Source organism: Lycium barbarum, chromosome 5 (genome assembly GCF_019175385.1).
Source record: "Lycium barbarum isolate Lr01 chromosome 5, ASM1917538v2, whole genome shotgun sequence".
NCBI lineage: Eukaryota > Viridiplantae > Streptophyta > Magnoliopsida > Solanales > Solanaceae > Lycium > Lycium barbarum.
This window is the reverse complement of record NC_083341.1, coordinates 128,161,276-128,178,881: the sequence shown is the minus strand read 5'-3', so window position 1 is coordinate 128,178,881 and position 17,606 is coordinate 128,161,276. Positions and strand designations below refer to the sequence as shown.

At 33.5% G+C, this 17,606-nt stretch overlaps 2 protein-coding genes across 2 annotated transcripts; one reads left to right on the top strand and one right to left on the bottom strand.

Moving 5' to 3' along the window:
• Window positions 1–1,685: 1,685 nt before the first annotated feature.
• Window positions 1,686–4,784, bottom strand: LOC132641508 (uncharacterized). The gene is made up of 2 exons (XM_060358531.1): window positions 4,012–4,784; window positions 1,686–2,311 (listed from the first exon to the last, which is right to left on the bottom strand). The coding sequence occupies exons 1-2, from the start codon at window positions 4,590–4,592 to the stop codon at window positions 1,897–1,899; spliced, it is 996 nt and encodes a 331-aa protein (XP_060214514.1). The 5' UTR covers window positions 4,593–4,784; the 3' UTR covers window positions 1,686–1,896.
• A 2,975-nt stretch (window positions 4,785–7,759) lies between these two features.
• Window positions 7,760–10,600, top strand: LOC132641507 (uncharacterized protein At1g27050). The gene is made up of 2 exons (XM_060358530.1): window positions 7,760–8,201; window positions 10,013–10,600. Exons 1-2 carry the CDS (start codon window positions 7,845–7,847, stop codon window positions 10,286–10,288), a joined length of 633 nt encoding a protein of 210 aa, XP_060214513.1. The 5' UTR covers window positions 7,760–7,844; the 3' UTR covers window positions 10,289–10,600.
• Window positions 10,601–17,606: the final 7,006 nt, after the last annotated feature.

The window sequence follows — 17,606 nt, the reverse complement described above, 5'->3', positions numbered from 1 at the left end:
AAAACAAAGTCTATGTCTTAGCATACTTTTAGTTATGCCTTATGGAACATACTTTTAGTTATGCCTTAACTAAAAGTCTGCCCCATAAGGCATAACTAGGAAAAAACTTTTAGTTAACGCTTAACTAAAAGTTTGCCCATAAGTATGCCGAATCCGACATAAACTTGTGAAGGAATTACCAAAATTATGCCGGATCCGACATATTTATGCCAAGTCTGCCCATAAGGCATAAGTATGCCGGGTCCGGCATAACTTTGGTAATTCCTTAACAAGTGTATGTCGGTGGGGGCATAGCGAAATTTAAACTCTGCCTTGCGAATTTTTTTAAAATTTTTGACTGAGTGGGGGTTCGAACCTGGAACCCATGGATTTTAGCCGAAGGGCAAAATTTAAAGATTTCAAATATGAGGGACAAAATTTAAAGATCACCCCAAAAGAAGGGCAATTCGCAGAATTGCCTTTTGAGAGAAAGATGAGAGTGTACTAGGTTTAGAATGGCGGTATGGTAGGAGGTGTATATCCATGCACACATATATTTTCATTTTTTTTTTAACCAGGGAACCCGCAGCCGCTATCCTTCCGGTGCGCATAGGGTAATCCCGCTCCTGTACAATACACATATATTCATGTATATCTGTATACATGTGTATACAATATATCTGACGTTTTTCAAGTCTGAATTGTGACTCCAAACTACTTCAAATCACCTCCGGTCTTTCTCAAATTTCGTATATAACGTCAACCAGGTGTTTTCAATAAATTCCATTCACACATCTTCTGAAAAGGGGAAAGAGATTTATGTTAACATGGTGCACTGTCGCAAATCATTTTTTCCCAAATGAACCTTCCAAAATTCTCTTCACAAGGAAAAAGGAAAGAAGATGCTGAACCTCAAACTTTTTCACCTTAAAGCCAACCAAGTTAACCCTTCTCTGGAAAACAAGCTCCTGCCATTGTCCCAACACTCTTTAACACACAAAAAACTAGAAGTACAAGGTGGCTTGTATCTACAAAGTGCTTGATTTGGTTTATAGTGATGATACATATAAAAGAACAAGAAGCACCCACAGGTATGACTCACAGGTTAATGAGTGGGATAAAAAATCATGAGGTCTCAGGTTCAAATTTCAAAAGAAACAAAAACATTAAGTGATTTCTTTCTATTTGTCTAAGCCTGGGTGAATAGAGATACCCAATACTTATGTTGGTAGGAAGTAGCAAATATCGCGTGCAATAAGTCGAAGCCAACAAAAGCTGGCTTAGACACTATGCTTATCGGGAGAAAAAAAGAAAAAAAAAAAAGAACGATACAGTGGGGCTGTCTGAGATTTCCATCTGCAGGATTATCGAACAAAGCATTTCATCAGTATGTTGTGCTGCAAAAAATTTATCCCCCGAGTAATCCCTAGAACAAACAAAATGCTTCTTAAAAATTTTGCAATCCACAATATGCATACTTAAAAATTCTTTCTTTCTTTGAAGTTAGAAGTATAACATCATTTCGACATGGAAGACGTAGGAATTTTTCAAAACGGTCCAAATAAAAGCACACCACTGGCAAACACACAACATTGAGGTACCAGTTGGTTCTGTAGTTTTATAATTCTACTGATCCAAAGTACTCCATCACTATCATTGCATATAAAAATAAAGGAAGTAAAGAGGACAAGGCACAACCAGAAGTATTGTGTGAGACAAGTGAATTTATCTTGTTGAGGCATTCTTGATTGATGAGATGATCTGATGAATCCCAATACATATAATAGCAATATGTGAAGAAAAAGTAGTAATACTGATCGATTAAAAGAACAAAAAGACATCTCTTTCTCTTCTCCATTTCTGTTTCATCCATAACGGCTTATACTGATCATCTCAAAACTTCAACCGGATTTGATATCAGCTTGATGAGCTCAGCGATCTTTTAAGACTTCGAAGAATATTCCACATGAACGTCGAAATAATGAACAGTATTACTCCGGTAATAATGGCATATTTGAGTCCAAGATTCACCAGCAAGTTCACCAAAAGGCCAGCCAAGACAACACCAACAAAATTTGCTGAAACAGCAGACCAGAAAGGCATGTCGAGCACAGAAGCAATAATAGCTCCTGTCCAAGCTCCGGTTCCAGGAAATGGAACTGCCACGAAGAGCATTAAACCAAGCCATTGAAACTCTTGCACGGGACCAGCCTTCTCTTTGGCCCTCTCAAACAACAAATCCAAAAGCTTCGATGCTGACTTGTTCGTTCCAGCAAGAGAAATTGCTAACTTCTTTAAGTAGAGCAGAATGAAGGGGACAGGAACCATGTTCCTACAGATGCAGCACCAGTTCTTGATCATTAACAAGCTCATCTAAAGATTAACATGGTCACTATAGCTTCCAAAGTCTAACTAATGTAAAATAATTGCAAGTCTAACTAATGTAAAACAATTGCTAATAGACATTGTTTGATAGTTACTTATAGCCTGCTTGGCCAAGCTTCTAGGAAGCCTGAAGTGTTTATTTTGAAGAGTTGAAGTGTTTGACCAAGCTTTTAAGAAAATAGTAAATTCTTTTGACTAGTAACAGAAGTTGTTTGGGCCTGAATAAAGTAGCTTTTTCCCAAAAGCACTTTGGAACCTTGGTCAAGCACAAATTGCTGTTTAATATTGGCAAAAGTGCTTTTCAAATTGATTAGCTAAACACAAATTGCTACTCTCTGTAAGTACTTATCCGAAAAGCACTTTTCAGAATAAGCAGACACTGTTAGACTTTGTTAGATATGCATTGAATGCAGTATTGCATGCATTAGTGTTCCTCATAGGTCAAATATAATATTTGAACTGTATCTCATACATAACTAGATTCGTATTGTACTTATTAAAGTCATTAATACATCTTCTTCTCCTTAGCATTTCTCACATACATCACTTCAAAAAATTATGTTCCCACTATTTTCTGGCAGACATCACTTTAAAAAATTATGTTCCTACTAATGCAGCATCCTCTTGATTATCAGCTTAAAATGGTCAAAATCGGATTGAATTCTCAACTGCCCCTATCGGAAGGAGGATTGACTAACGATTTTGAAGGAACTGAAGTTACATCTCTTTTCAAGAATTAGCTACTCTCTAATCACTACCTTTCACTGTCATATAAGATTATATAGCTTCTGAAGTCTAAATTATCGAAAAACAATCAGCAATAGACATCATTTTGACAGTGACTGAAACTCCAACTACCAGTAACTAACAACTGGATGCTTGTTTGTATAGACATTCCATATAACAATTGAAGTACCAATAGCTAACAATACATTTTAACTGGAAGCAACATTATTCAAACTGCAGCACAGCAACCAAATTAACTTCTAAGGACGAACACGCATTCAATTCAAGGACTTAAAATCAGGACAGTGGAGCAAATGTGCAATCTTTCTTCCAAATTACTGGATTTAAGCTGCAAACTTATAGGCCAAGCTTGTGGGAAGCTAAAAGTGCTTAGTTTTCTTAAAAAGTGCTCATTTTAAAAAGTTGAGCTATTTGGGCCAAACTTTTATGACAATAAGTGTTTCTGATTAGTAGCGGAAGCTATTTTTAAAAAAGTTGAAAAAAGTAGTTTTTCCTCGAAGCACTTTTGAAACCTCAGACCAAACAAGAAATTGTCGCTTTAATATTAACAAAGTGCTTTTAAAATAGATTAGCTAAACTCAAACTACTATTCTCCAAATGTACTTTTTTGAAAGTCACTTCTAACAAAAGCTTTTTTCAAAATAATCACAACTTGGAAGCTTAGCTTGGCCAAACATGCTACTCTCTCCGTTTCAATTTATGCGAACCTATTTCCGTATTAGTCTGTGCCAAAAAGAATGACCCTTTCTATATTTAAAAATAATTTAATTTACAGCCACACAAAATATATATGACTCATTTTAACACCATAAGTTCAAGAGTTTCTCTTTTTTCTTAAACTCCGTGTCCAATCAAATAGGTGGAAATATTAGGGAAATGAAAATAGAAAGTGAAACTTACCCAAGAACAGATAAAACAGTCAAGACAATAGGCTTAAGTTGCAACCAATAACCAACAGGAATTGCTCCACGAAGTTCAATTACAGGAAGTGTTGCTAAAGCAAACACAACAGCCTCATCGGGCCAACCCAAACTCCTCAAAGCATTAGCTACTTTAACACCAAAGCCCGAAGCCCGAATAGAATCAACAACAGCAGCAGTAGCTTTTGCATCACCAGAAACTGCAAATAAACCAATAGATACAGAAGCCCATAACAACACCAATAACAGAAATTTCAATGGTTTTTCATCAGTAGCCAGTAAACCCTCTTCTTCCTTTTCAATTGTTTCAAGAAAACTGTCAGAAGAAGCTCTTTTTATTGTTTGAATACGACCCAAATGGTTAAATGTTTGAAATACTTGAAAAGATTGAGTCTTTAAGTGAAATTGTCTTGTTTGAATGTGACCCAAATGGTTAAATGTTTGAAATATTGGAAAAGATTGAGTTTTTAAGTGAAATTTTCTGTTTTGATTCAAGAAAGAGTGAATCTTGGGGAATGAGAAAGTTAATAGCTGTGGAGAATGGGATAAAGAAGTGGCCATTTGGTGATGGAAAATGTACTGAAAAATGCAGAGCAATAGTTCATTTGTTTGAGCTCAGCTCAGTATTGAGGTGTATTTTCATGGTTAAAGAATAACAGAATGAGGAGAAATTTTTAATAGGGTTTTGGAGACATAAGTTTTATTTTAGATGGCCAGATAAAGCATTGGAAACACCATTAGGGAGGAGTAAACGAGGTGTTTAATCTTTGTACATTATAATTGGCCCAACAACAACAACAACAACAAGCCTAGTATAATCTCATCATGTGGGGTCTGGAGAGGGTAGAGTGTACGCAGACCTAACTCTCACCTTGCAAGGTAGGGCGGCTGTTTCCGAAAGATCATCGGCTCAAGAGAGAGACCAGGAGAGGAAAACAAGACAAAGGTCAGATAGAATCAAGCATATCGAAAACAATATGAAACTAAGGAATAATTGGCCTAAGTTTCAATTTTTCACACACCAAGCTACTATCAAATAATTTTAAGTTTCACTAATCTTACACTTGACGATGTGGATTAGCTAAAATAAGTAGTAATAATGTTGGATTTAGACATCAAGAGTTCAAATCTAAAATGAAAAGTGGCAACTTTCAACTGCCACTAAGCAATGGGTGGGCATGGTATAGTATGTACCGATTATCATATTCAAAAATTTTATACCGCGATTTCGGTATTACTTATAATATTTGGTATGCATTTAAAAAAAAAATTGATATTCGGTATTTATAAAAAAAAATACCGAATATCATATCGAAGTATATATAATTACATATACAATTCATATATATTAGTATATATTATAATACTGCCAAATATTTAAATTAGTATTAGTATAAAACTAATTATTTAGACGTTTGAACTTTGACTACTCTTTCTTGATTAAAATGTTTTTGTTGTGTAATTGATTTACGAATAGGATTGCTTGTAATTTCTTTTGAATTTTTCATATGTGAGGTGTTAGTACGATATAATTAAGACGTTTCTTGAATAGGCTAAGTAATTCTCTATGATATGATTATATGTTTGTCAAAGTTGAACAAACTTTGGTTACCGATTACCGTACCGTAAAATACCGAAATTAAACTTAAAAATACCGAATCATACCGAATTAATTTAGTATGGTAATGGTCTAATATTTTTAAAAACCAAAAATCAAAATTATCATACCAAAATTTTACATACCGTACCATGCCCAGCCCCACTAACTAAGCCCTGTCAATGTGGATGTAATGTGGTAAAATATTCACTAAGATAAATAATTAAAACTTGAACAAATTGGTCTAGACATCAGCGGCAAAAAAGTTTCGCCAAACATACATATATAGGGTAGTAGTAATACCGCCGTCCCAAAAAAATTGTTTCCATCCCTTTTTTATCTGTCTCAAAAAGATTGACACATTTTTACATATAAAAATAAGTTAACTTTATAAGATAATTTATGACCACACAAATATCTAAAATTTATTTCGGACCACATATTTTAAAAGTTTTTCTTTATTTCTCAAACTCTATGCCAAATCAAACTAAAACATTCTTTTTGGGACGGAAGAAGTAATTACCACACGCTTTCAGGTACTTATTACTCAATTCTTCTACTTCTATATTTCTGGTGCAACAAAATCAACAAGTATGGCCTATAATCTATAACTTGAATATTTTAAGTCCATTACGTTATATTACAGGGAAAATGGTCAAAAATGCCCCTTTACTTTGAAAAAAGGGCTAAAAATATCCTCCGAATTAATTTTGAATAAAAAATACTCCTCCCATCATTAAAGTTTTGAAACATACCCTTGTCTTAACGGACATCCGCAACATAATCCGATTTCATTTTTAAACCCGTTCCATTTAAAACCGACCCAATTACATAAAAAACCAATATGCGACCAACTTGTTCCCTAGTACTACATCTGGAGCCACTAGGCACATGAGCGGGCAACCCATATGGATTTTTTATTTAATTGAGTCGGTTTTAAATAGAGCAGGTTTAAAAATAAAATCGGATTACGTTGCGGATTTTCGTTAAAACAGGGGTATATTTGAAAACTTTAATAACGGAAGAGATATTTTTGACCCAAAATTAATTCGGAGGATATTTTTAGCCCCTTTCCCAAGGTAGAGAAGCATTTTTGACCCTTTTTCCCTAAATTATACTCCTTCCGTCCAATTTATGTGATGGTTTTGGTTGAGCAAGAAATTTAAAAAATAAAGAAATATTTTTAAAATTTGTGGTCTAATATAAATCATAAATATTTGTTGTGATTATAAATTATTTTATTAAGAATAAAATAAGTATTTTGAAGTTAAATTATTGAAATATAGAAAGGTAGTCGTTTTTTTTTATATTGACTAAAAAAAAAAAAAGAGTAACACACAAAATTGGGACGGAGGAATACCGCTTATGATATAAACTACATCAGTATTATTATGCAAGATAAGCCAAATATTATGTAGATAGACTCAAGGGCATTACTCGAAATAAACAATCTTTTTCTAATTATGTGCCAAGTTTTGCCATAGCTAATCAAATCTTCCACAAATGTAGATAACTAAGCACAATAGCACTTAATTAATATTAACATCATTATAACTTGTGTATAACCTATCAGCAAACCGAACCAAGATGGAAAAGGATTTTAGGCAACTCAAAACATTTTTTTGCGCAGATTGTACTTCTTTTGGGGTGGTCTTTAATTTTTACTCCTCAAATGGTTGGTCTTTAATTTTTACCTTTCGTTTAAAAAGGTGATCAAAAATACCTCGAGATTCTGTATTCGAACCCCCTCAGTAAAAAAAAAATATAATTTCGCAAGACAAGGTTTTGTTAAAAGTCTGTCTTATGCAGCAGATTTTGTCTTGAAGCATAACTAAAAGTCTGTTTTATCAGGAAAAGTCTGCCGGAGAGTTATGCCTTAAGGTAAAGTCTGCCGCGTCAGACAAGTTTTTTCTTAACGCATAATTAAAAGTTTGTCTTATAAGGCAAAGACGACAGACTCTTAGTTTTGCCTTAAGGCAAAGTCTGTCACATAAGACAGATTTTTTAATTTTTATAACTAAGCCAAAATTTAAACCCAAAATCTCAAAATATTTTAGGCGAGAGCAAATCTAGAGACCCGCACAAATATTACAGGCCACCCCCAACGAAAGAGTATCGTGCAAATTGCCCAGCTGAAAACACAAAAGAATAAATAGTCCAAAATCTCTTATTCGCACTTTTCATAGCTATTACATACATCTCTAGGCCACTAAATCATGGGCCGGAAAAGAGACAGAACCCACTTCGCCCGACCCGGCCCATACTCCTTCCCGAAGCGCCGCCGTCCTCTTCCATCAACCACCGCCGTCAGCGACGACCCTTCACCGGAAAACAACAACTCATCATCATCCACCACTAAACAACAACCAGCCACAGTAATAGTTATTGGTGTTCCTTCAGAGTGCTCTGTTCTTGACATTAAATCTCGTTTTGAGATTTATGGATCCATTTCAAGAACCCGTGTTGAACCCAATGGACTTGCTCATATCACTTTCCGGTCTAATGATTCTGCTCAGAACGCTGTTGATGCTGCTGTGGATAACTCTTTTCCCATTACTCTCCACTCCAAACCAGTAAACACTCTTTCTTTTCCTCTAACATTAGTGTTTAAAGATATAATCTTTCTTCATTGAATGTTCTTCTGTATTTATGTGTGTTTGTAGTCTTTTAAGAACAATTACTGCTGAGGGTAAAACCGAAAAGTTAATTAATTTCTGTGGATTCCTCTTTCCCCATTACTCTTCACTCCAAGCCAGTAAATTCTAATAGTAGAAATTATTGCCAAGATTGCAACTTTTTGGTGTTAATTTCAGCTTTTGTTATCAAGATGTCTAATTGAATCAGTTTAGTTAGTACTCCATCTTTTTTCAATTTGTTTGTCCGGTTTTGACTTTGACTCGGAGTTAAAAAATAAAGTAAAGAATGACTTTTGAATCTTGTGGTCTTAAACTAAAGATACGTATAATGTACCAACATGCTCTTTAATCTTGTGGTTGAACTCGTATTGATCCGAATGGTCTCGCTCATTATCACTTTCCGGGCTAATGATTCTGCTCTGTACGCTGTTGATGATGTTGTGCATTCATCTTTCCCTATTACTCTCCACTCCAAACCAGTAAACACATTTTTTTCCCTTTTTATCATAAATAATAACTTCTATTAGTAGAAATTCTTGTTAAACTTGCTACTTTTTTGGGGTTGATTTCACTTTTATTTTTGGTTGAAACTGGTAAAAACTTGTTGGTAGGTGTTAATTTCATCTTTTTATATCAAGATGTCTAATTGGATCAATTTAGTTGGTATAATTGTATAATTGTATGGATTTAATATACATGGACAATGTAACTAAATTTTTGCACATCAGTGTAGTATAACAGGTTGTAGCGTGTTTAACACCTTTGTTTCAATTTGTTTGTTTTAATTTGACTTGATACGGAGTTTAAGAAAGTAAAGAAGCCTTTTGAATCTTGTGGTCTTAAACTAAAGATATGCATAAATTCTTGCCAAGGTTGTAACTTTTGGTGTTAACTTCACCTTTCGATATCAGGATGCCTAATTGAATCTATGATTCTGACATACTAAGTTCTTGGTTTTAGCTTGGCCAAGAATTTTGGTATGTGAGTATCACTTTAGGTGGTATAATTGTGTGGATTTAAATTATATAGATGGACAATGTGACTAGTTTTTGCAAAATCAGTGTAGTATAACTGGTTGTAGCATGTATACACAGACAATGTATATAATTTTTTGCCAGTAAAGACTCCTTTTTCTCTTTATCTCTCAAGTAATTTTTGCCAAGCTTGCAACTTTTCTGTGTTAATTTGACCTTTTGATATCAAGATGTCTAATTGAATCTATGATTCTATGATTCTGACATACTAAATTCTTGGTCATAGCTTGGCCAAGAATTTTGGTATGTGAGTATCGTTTGGCCAGAGGCAGATTCAGGATTTAAATTTAATGGGTTCATCTTTTAATATTCTCAATAGTGAACTCATTGTAGTGTTAAAAGTATGGGTTCAGACATACTATATCTCAAAATTTAGTAAGTTAGTTGGTATAATTGTATGGGTTTAATTTACATACATGGACAATGTAAATTAGTTTTTGCACAATCAATGTAGTATAACAAGTAGAATGTATATAATTTTTGCACAATCTAGGTAGAGTAACAGGTTATAGCATGTTAATTACCATCCAAGATGAATTAATTTGTGACGTAACCATGGTACAAGTTATGCAAGATTTAATACTTGAATAAATCACCTCCTAACCAGCAACCAAACGACCCCTAATAGTACAAAGGATTATTTGCAGTGTCAGGTTGTAAAAGTAAAATTGAGAGCTGATGTATATGTGGCTTTACTTTTCTTGGGGATGACAGGTTCAGGTAATATGGGCAACTGACCATGCATCAGAGTGGAAGGAAGGCGTGATGCGAAAGGATGAACTATCCACATCAACGGTTGCATCGAAGTTAGTTAGGGCGGAGGTGCCACTGAGTAGGCATGGGAGAGGTAACAGACTGGGATCAGCAATTGTGAACCCCAGAGATGAGGATAATGATAATGCTGGCGGTAATGTTCGTGCACATGTTAGTACACGGCTTGTCGAGCCTTACCAGGGTAGGGAAATTGTTGCGTATGATGATATTTTGTAACTTATGGCCGTGGTTTGAGGGGTTGCCTCACTTGTAACATTAGCAATATGGCTTTCTAAAGTAACATTTTAAGCTTTTATTTATGAAGTTAGGTAAAGGTTGAGTTTTTATTGCAGATTAGTTGGAGTGATTTTCAGTTTTAGATGTTCTTTCAGTAAGGTCCAGATCTTGTTGGAATTTTTCTCAGTGTAGTATTTAGCATTAGATAATAATCATGTAAGTAAGATTTATTTATTTGTTTGAGTCTGTAATTCATATATGCATCCGTCTTTGCAAATAAGATATTGTTCCTTGATTGGATTTTGTCGAAAATATAGATGTTGTCTCTATACTTGGGTTCCTCAATACTTGTACGTGCAGCATACAACTTGGAAGAAGTTGGCAGCGTTGATGAGCTTCACAATATATTTTTAGGATCGTCCCTCTACAAAGGGGATGTAGGAGAATCAGCTTTTCCTGTCATGGCTTTTAGCTTGTGTCATATATGATAAAGGCAGGTACAATCTGCAACAAGCAGCCACATGCTATGTAATCTTGTAAAGCTAATTTACCCTTGTATTTATTATCTCATTTGGTAAGTACTGATGGTCCTCCCGATGGCTCCTTCCTACCTTATCTTTGACTATTTTGAAGATGACTATAACAAAAAGTCGTTATACGCTTATGAGTTATGAGTCAGATGTTCGTGGATGATGTTTTTGTCTCGTGGTTAACAGTTATGAGTTATTACTAGTAACAATGACACTACATTTGTTATTGTGTGCTTACTAGAGTGGAAGCAGTTATATTTTGTCCTAGCAACAAGGGCTACCTCATAGTTTCATATACTCATTTTCTGATCAGCATCACATGATGTAAATTTAGATGATACTTGATTACAGGTTTCTTTTTGTTCTGTATAGGTCCCCTTCCCAAAGTCTTGCTTTGCCGTAAGTTGGACAATGTTTTTTCTATTCCATAGGAAGAAATGTCATTTTGTTTCAAGTATAAATGATTTATAATCTTTCAATGTTTTCTTCCAGAGAATCCTGCTGCAACAGTACCAATTTAGCTGGGAAGGTGCATTGCAAGATAACTTGGAAAGAGGAATATCTAATCTAACTGGCTCTATTCTGCTGCAGATTGCTAATTATCTTTTGCAGAATTTTACGTACAATTATTTGCATTACAATCAGTCAGAAGATTTCTCAGGTAAATCACTGTACACTTTTGCTCAAAAGGGGTATGATCAGTATAAGAACATTCTCTGGGAATGAACCAGAGAATCAGGGATAAGAAGGGGATCAAGGTAACAAACTTATAACTTTTGAGTAAATATCAAATCGTAAGACATATTAGAGAACAGTGGACGTTGATGTTATTTGACCCTGTTGTGCGAAGACTGAGGGAATGATGTAGTAGTTATTCTATAAATTTGGGACATGTAACTTCTGCAAAACGAGGTGATTTCTTTCCGTTTGCTTGAGTTACCTGGTATTTGTGCTAGTGGAGGTAGCGGGTACCTGGTGTGATAGTCAAGATGTCGTACATAGACACCGTTGTTATAAAAAAAGAAAAAAAAATTAATGTTACTTCATCAGAAAAAGAAAAAAGAATGTCATTATGTTGTATCTATGCAGAAGTGAGAAGGATTAGACATCTAATGGGACTCATGGGTAAGAGGTACTTCTCTTGACAAAGCCGTGGTGGTTGCTAGATATTTTCAGAGATTCACACAGCCTGGTATGCCCGTGTAATCTTCTTCAGCTGATTGTATAAACCTAAAGGATCAACACTGTTGCTTCTTTTCGTGCTGAGAAATGTTCAGCTGCAAGAGGTATTGTTGCTAAAATTCAACATAAGCATTTCACTTCAAGGCTATGGTACTCCTATTTGGGGATCATCTTACTGCAGAAGCTTGCAACCGCGAAGTGGAATCTGATGAGCCTAATGTTAATTACGGAGTTGTGGAAAAGCTGTTTTTTAGCTGATTCCGGAACATTGACCCCAAATGAAGGGTGGTTAGGCCAGTTCTCGCGCTAGGATAGTTCGTATTATGAGCCTACTCAGATCAGAACTAACGAGCCGTTTGGACATAGTTTGAAATCTTGATTTGAAATCATGGTTTTCAAACCATGATTTGAAATCATGGTTTTCAAACCATGATTTGAAATCATGTTTGGACATGTAATTTGGATATCTCAAGTTATATTTTCTCTTATAGACATAAAAACCGCAGAAGTTATGAAAACTATCAAAATATTTTCAATTTTTATACAATCTTACCAAATGAGCAAGTCATAGTTCATAACAAAATTAATACGCTACTAGAAGATCTTTTTAAAAAATGCAACATCAATTGATCAAATTTTAGGTCAATAAAAATGAAAATTTAGCATGAATAGTAATGTAACTACTCTTTAAATAAAGGTTGCTGGAAGTTACTGAGATTGGTAAATGGTTGGTGGGAGTAATTGTTAAAAGTAGTTACTAACTTATGGGTCTTTTTTTATAAAATATAAACTTATGGGTCAAGTTTTATATCTAAATTTTTTGAAATCATGGTTTGAAATCCCAAATCATGCATTTTTGGATGATTCGAGATTTCAAACTATGATTTGAAATTATAAGATGAAATGCATGTTCAAACGATGGTTTCATTTCATGATTTCAAACCGCATGTCCAAACGCCTACTAAACTAGCTGATGCTTTTTAGCTGCTCGCCTTTAAGCAACCTTCCCGATGAAAAAAATATAGAATTTAACCAACCTTCCCATTTTTATCCCAAGTCCCCAGGTGAATAACCAATATGTTCTTCATTTTAGGCCAATTTATGTTGTTAATGAATGTAATCTTGTTTAGAAGTCAAGAGGAGCCAGGACATTCCCTTTTTGTCACTGAGCAAGCAGTCCAGGAAATCTAGGTAATTCTGAAATGGTCGAAATTATATTGAAATTCTTTATTTATTTTGGGACATAAAATCTATACTTAAGGGCTAAAATGGTTGATTGAAAATGGAGCTAGCACTGATATTTAGTTTCACCCTGGCTCAGTGATATTCTTTCAACGAAAGTGCCCCTATTATTTACCTGGGCTAAATTGAAACTTGAATGAAATGTACACATATTTTGACAAAAAGTAAAGCCTATATACTTACAAAAACTGGTTAAAGACTTTGTTATACACTTTGTGGTTAAAAAAAAAAAACATTTGCTATTTGATTAGTCCGCCTGAAATTAGTAGTAGTGGTTTACTCCGCCCACAACTAAATAAAATCACCATGGGGATACTTTCGTGCACTCGATAGGTCAAGATTTGAGTCTCAATTTTTTGTACTCGATAAATAAAAAGAATTAAAGTGAGAATTTTCTAGTCATCCTCATTATTTTTGGTGTATTTCGTATTCAATCACTGATCCAACTAATTTAAGTTCGCGCACAGTAAGAACCCATTAAAGTGGAATCATTTTCTACAAGGGGGTTTCCCATTTCGAGACGAAACATTTGATTAAGGATAGGGTCGGGTTGGTTAAGAGGAATCATTTTCTACAAGGGGTTATTAGAAATATTAACAATATTAATCAGTAAAACGAACAGAAGGATACAATCAACTTATCGGTTCACCGCTGCGTCGTGGTAAACCACTGCCTTGAAAGCGATTTTGGACCGAATACGATGCAAATCGTTTAGCCCGGTCGCTCCCCAAGGTTCCACAATACTTCCAAACACTTAAACTAGTGGCTGGAAGTTTGGAGTTTGCACAAATTGAATTGCCCAATAATTAGAAGGAAAAAGGAACTTTCAAGAAAAAGAAGAGATGATTTTTCAGTCTTGTAATTCACCAAAAGACTGATTAATATTAGCTGGAAATATGAAGGGGTCAAAGAGGATTAGTGAGTTATTAACTCACCCTTTAAAAAGAACTTAATAAGCCACTAACATGTTTATTCAAATAAACATTAAATAAGCCTTTAAATGAGAATTGAATATGAGACGGGGTAATTTATTTATTCTTTGCATTACACACGGTTATTTTCAACAAGGGTTTCCCATTTCGGGACGAAACTTTTGGTTAAGAATAGGGGGTCGGGTTGGTTCAAATTTTTCAAATACCAAATCAAACTAATTGTGTAGGGTTTTTAAAACTATAAACCAAACCAAACCAACAAAAGTCGGGTTTTTCAGTCTCGATTTTTCTAGGATTTTTTTGGGTTAGTTGGGTTTTCAGTTTATTTTTTTTGTTTTGGTTCAATACTAAGCATCTTATAATAGCATTTGCTTGACCAAAAATAAGCATCTTGCCCTTCTATTTCTAAATATGTAAAATGAAAAATGCATGGTAAATTCATCGACTCATTAAATAAAAAATTCATAACAGTTGGATCAAATAAGTATAGAACATGCATGTGATGTATAACCATAACAATCAAACAAAATGCAGTGACAAACAACTTCAATATTCTTCCGGAAAAAAAAAAAAAAGAGTTTCAGCTAGGTTTTAAACATTTAATTAAAAAGCATATCACTAAATGAACAAAAAGATTATAGCTCAAACTTTGCATTAAGAATTATTTTACACCACAGATACTTCCAAGGAGGATCATACAAGAGGTGTTTGTTAGAGGTTCCCAGTGAACAACACTCACAAAAAGATTGGATGAGCTGAATTTGAGTTATTTTAATGTAATAAAGACTAGTTTTGATCACTGTTTGGCTGTTATGCCATAGAAGTGTTTTGACATTGTACAACAGTAGCTATATAGTAATGAAAAGTCCTTTTGACTGCCAAAAAATAAAATTAATTATACAATTAGTTGTGGTACCAATTCTTAAACGGATGGTGCATCATGAACGAAGCTGACTGATTAATGCTTAAAGGTGATAAAATTATAAAAATACTTATAAATTATATATGCATAAAAATATTTATAAATTGTGTGTGTGTCTATATATATATATATATATATATATATATAATCGGGTCAGTTTGTTCTCGGTTTGACTTTTTTTAGTTAAAACTAAATCAAATCTATTTTGGTCGGGTTTTTTTCTCCATTATCAAACCAAACCACTAATAAGATTTTTTCTGATTTGGTTTAATTTATCCATTTGATGCGGTTTGTCGATTTTCTTTGTATCACCCAAATTAAAGATAAAAGAAATCTCATCTGTCCCACCACATCTTACGATAGCCTTTTTCAAATGAATTAGGAGTCACAATATTTCTTTGATTACTAATTTGTCAGAATATCTTTAACAATAAAGATATAAAGATTTTACTCAAAAAGGGCATTTGAAAGGAGAGCAAGTATTAATAGTATAACAAAAGATGAGATAAGGGTCAAAAGCATACCCCAACTATCTTTTTTTTTTTTTTTTTTGAAAAAGGTCCAGATATGCCTCTCAACTATCCGAAATTACACGGATATGCCCGTCGTTAAAAGGTGGGTGCACACATGCTCTTAACGTTATGTTTTGCGTCACCCATGTCCTTAAGTTATCTGTTCAAAAAATTTATTTTACTAAGGATAATATCTTTTTTTTGTCAATTTGTTGATGACCTATATAATTCTTTCTAGATATTTTTCGTTCTCCCAGTCCCAATATCTAAACGATAATGCATGCAACAACTGCATATTGTACCAATAGTTCTTAGATTATTTTTGTAGTGCACTTATGCTAGCCAATGATTTTTTGGTAAGCATTTTGAAACTCCACACTTATCGTGTAACCCACACTTTGCTCTCTTATTCTTTCACTTGTTTATGCAATATCGGAAGCTTCGAGTTCTTTAAATAGTTATGGAAGGGTTCGTCACTCTATCTCACAACATGGACTCCAAATAATTCTACTAAATTTATGTTATGCGTGGAATTCACAAAAGGGTTAGACCAGATTAAATTTTATGTAAGACCATATAAATCCCTAAAATGTAATATTCTCTCTATCATTGCTATCAAAATTTCAGCACTGCGGGAGACGTTTTTTCAGGTGTCATAAGTCTAATGTAAGTTATCTCTTTTTCCTTGTGATTTTTTTGTGGCAGATTTGTAATTATTTTTTTTTTATGTTTATGTTTTGTGCGGCAATTGTTACATGCATTATCGTATAGATATTGGGGTTGAGAAGACGAAAAATATCTAAAAAGAACTATCCAGGTCATCAACAAATTGAAAAAAAAAGAAGATGTTATCACAGTAAAACAAATCTTTTGAAAAGGGAAAATGGTGCTCTTGTTTGTGAAAACAATCTTTAAAAGATGGTTGTAATTGTATTTGATCTTTTAGTTGTATAATTTAGATGTAAAGTAATGGTGGATGCATGGATTGTAATTGCAAATATTTTTTATGCTTTGGAGTGCAGTGATATATTGTGTCATATTAGTGTTTTTGTGCCATAATATTTAGGAATTTCAGTGGATCAAACATGCCCCTATACTATGCGGAACTGCACAAATTTGCCCTCCAATATTTTTGTCAGGTTTCAGTTAACTTAAGGACATGGGTGACGCAAAACATAACGTTAAGGGCATGCGTGCACCCACCTTTTAACGATGGACATATCCGTATAATTTCGTATAGTTGAGGGGCATATCTGGACCTTTTTTTTTTTTTTTTTTTTTTTAGTTTCATACTTAAACTATCAGAAGAAGGTTGGGAAAACTACCTAAACTATTACTATCTAGTTTGCAAAACACATCTCAATTTATTCTTGAATGACATGTGATCTACACACTCCATTTTATATAAAAATGTTGCCAAGTGTTGTTCACGTGGATAAATAATATCACAATAGCACCTACGTGAAATTTTTTAAAAAACTATTTATTTTTTTAAAAAAACTGAAAAATAATATTTTTTTGTAAAAAAATTATCAAAAATTATAGAAAATAAAAAAAATGTTTAAAAAATGGAAAAGTTATTTTTTTTTTAAATAAGAAAAATAATTATTTCGTTTTCAATTTTTTTTTTTAAAAATCAACTTTTCCATTTTTTAAATCATTTTTTTCTTCTGATTTTCTAAATTTTTTGATAGTTTTCTACATTTTTTTTTTAAAAATAAAATCTGGATTTTTAAAAAAATGCTGATTTTTTTTTTAAATAATGCAGTTTTAAAAAAAACAAAACATTTTTTTAATAAAAAAATTACTTTTTAATTTTCTTGTAGGTGCCACCATAACATTACTTATGCTATGTAAATAATTTTTTTAAGAAAATTTCAGCTTCACTTGCCTTTTAGAAAATGAGTTACTTCACTTGTCTTTTAGAGAATGAGTTCACAAATTTAGTTCAAATATTTTATAAATTAGATAGTCATAATTTACATAATTTGACAATTT

Coding starts and splice junctions, on each gene's coding strand:
- LOC132641508 (XM_060358531.1), bottom strand. CDS start 4,592: ATGGCCACTTCTTTATCCCATTCTCCACAGCTATTAACTTTCTCATTC. Junction 2,312..4,011: donor ACTGTTTTATCTGTTCTTGG/GTAAGTTTCACT, acceptor CTGCATCTGTAG/GAACATGGTTCCTGTCCCCT.
- LOC132641507 (XM_060358530.1), top strand. CDS start 7,845: ATGGGCCGGAAAAGAGACAGAACCCACTTCGCCCGACCCGGCCCATAC. Junction 8,202..10,012: donor TTACTCTCCACTCCAAACCA/GTAAACACTCTT, acceptor TGGGGATGACAG/GTTCAGGTAATATGGGCAAC.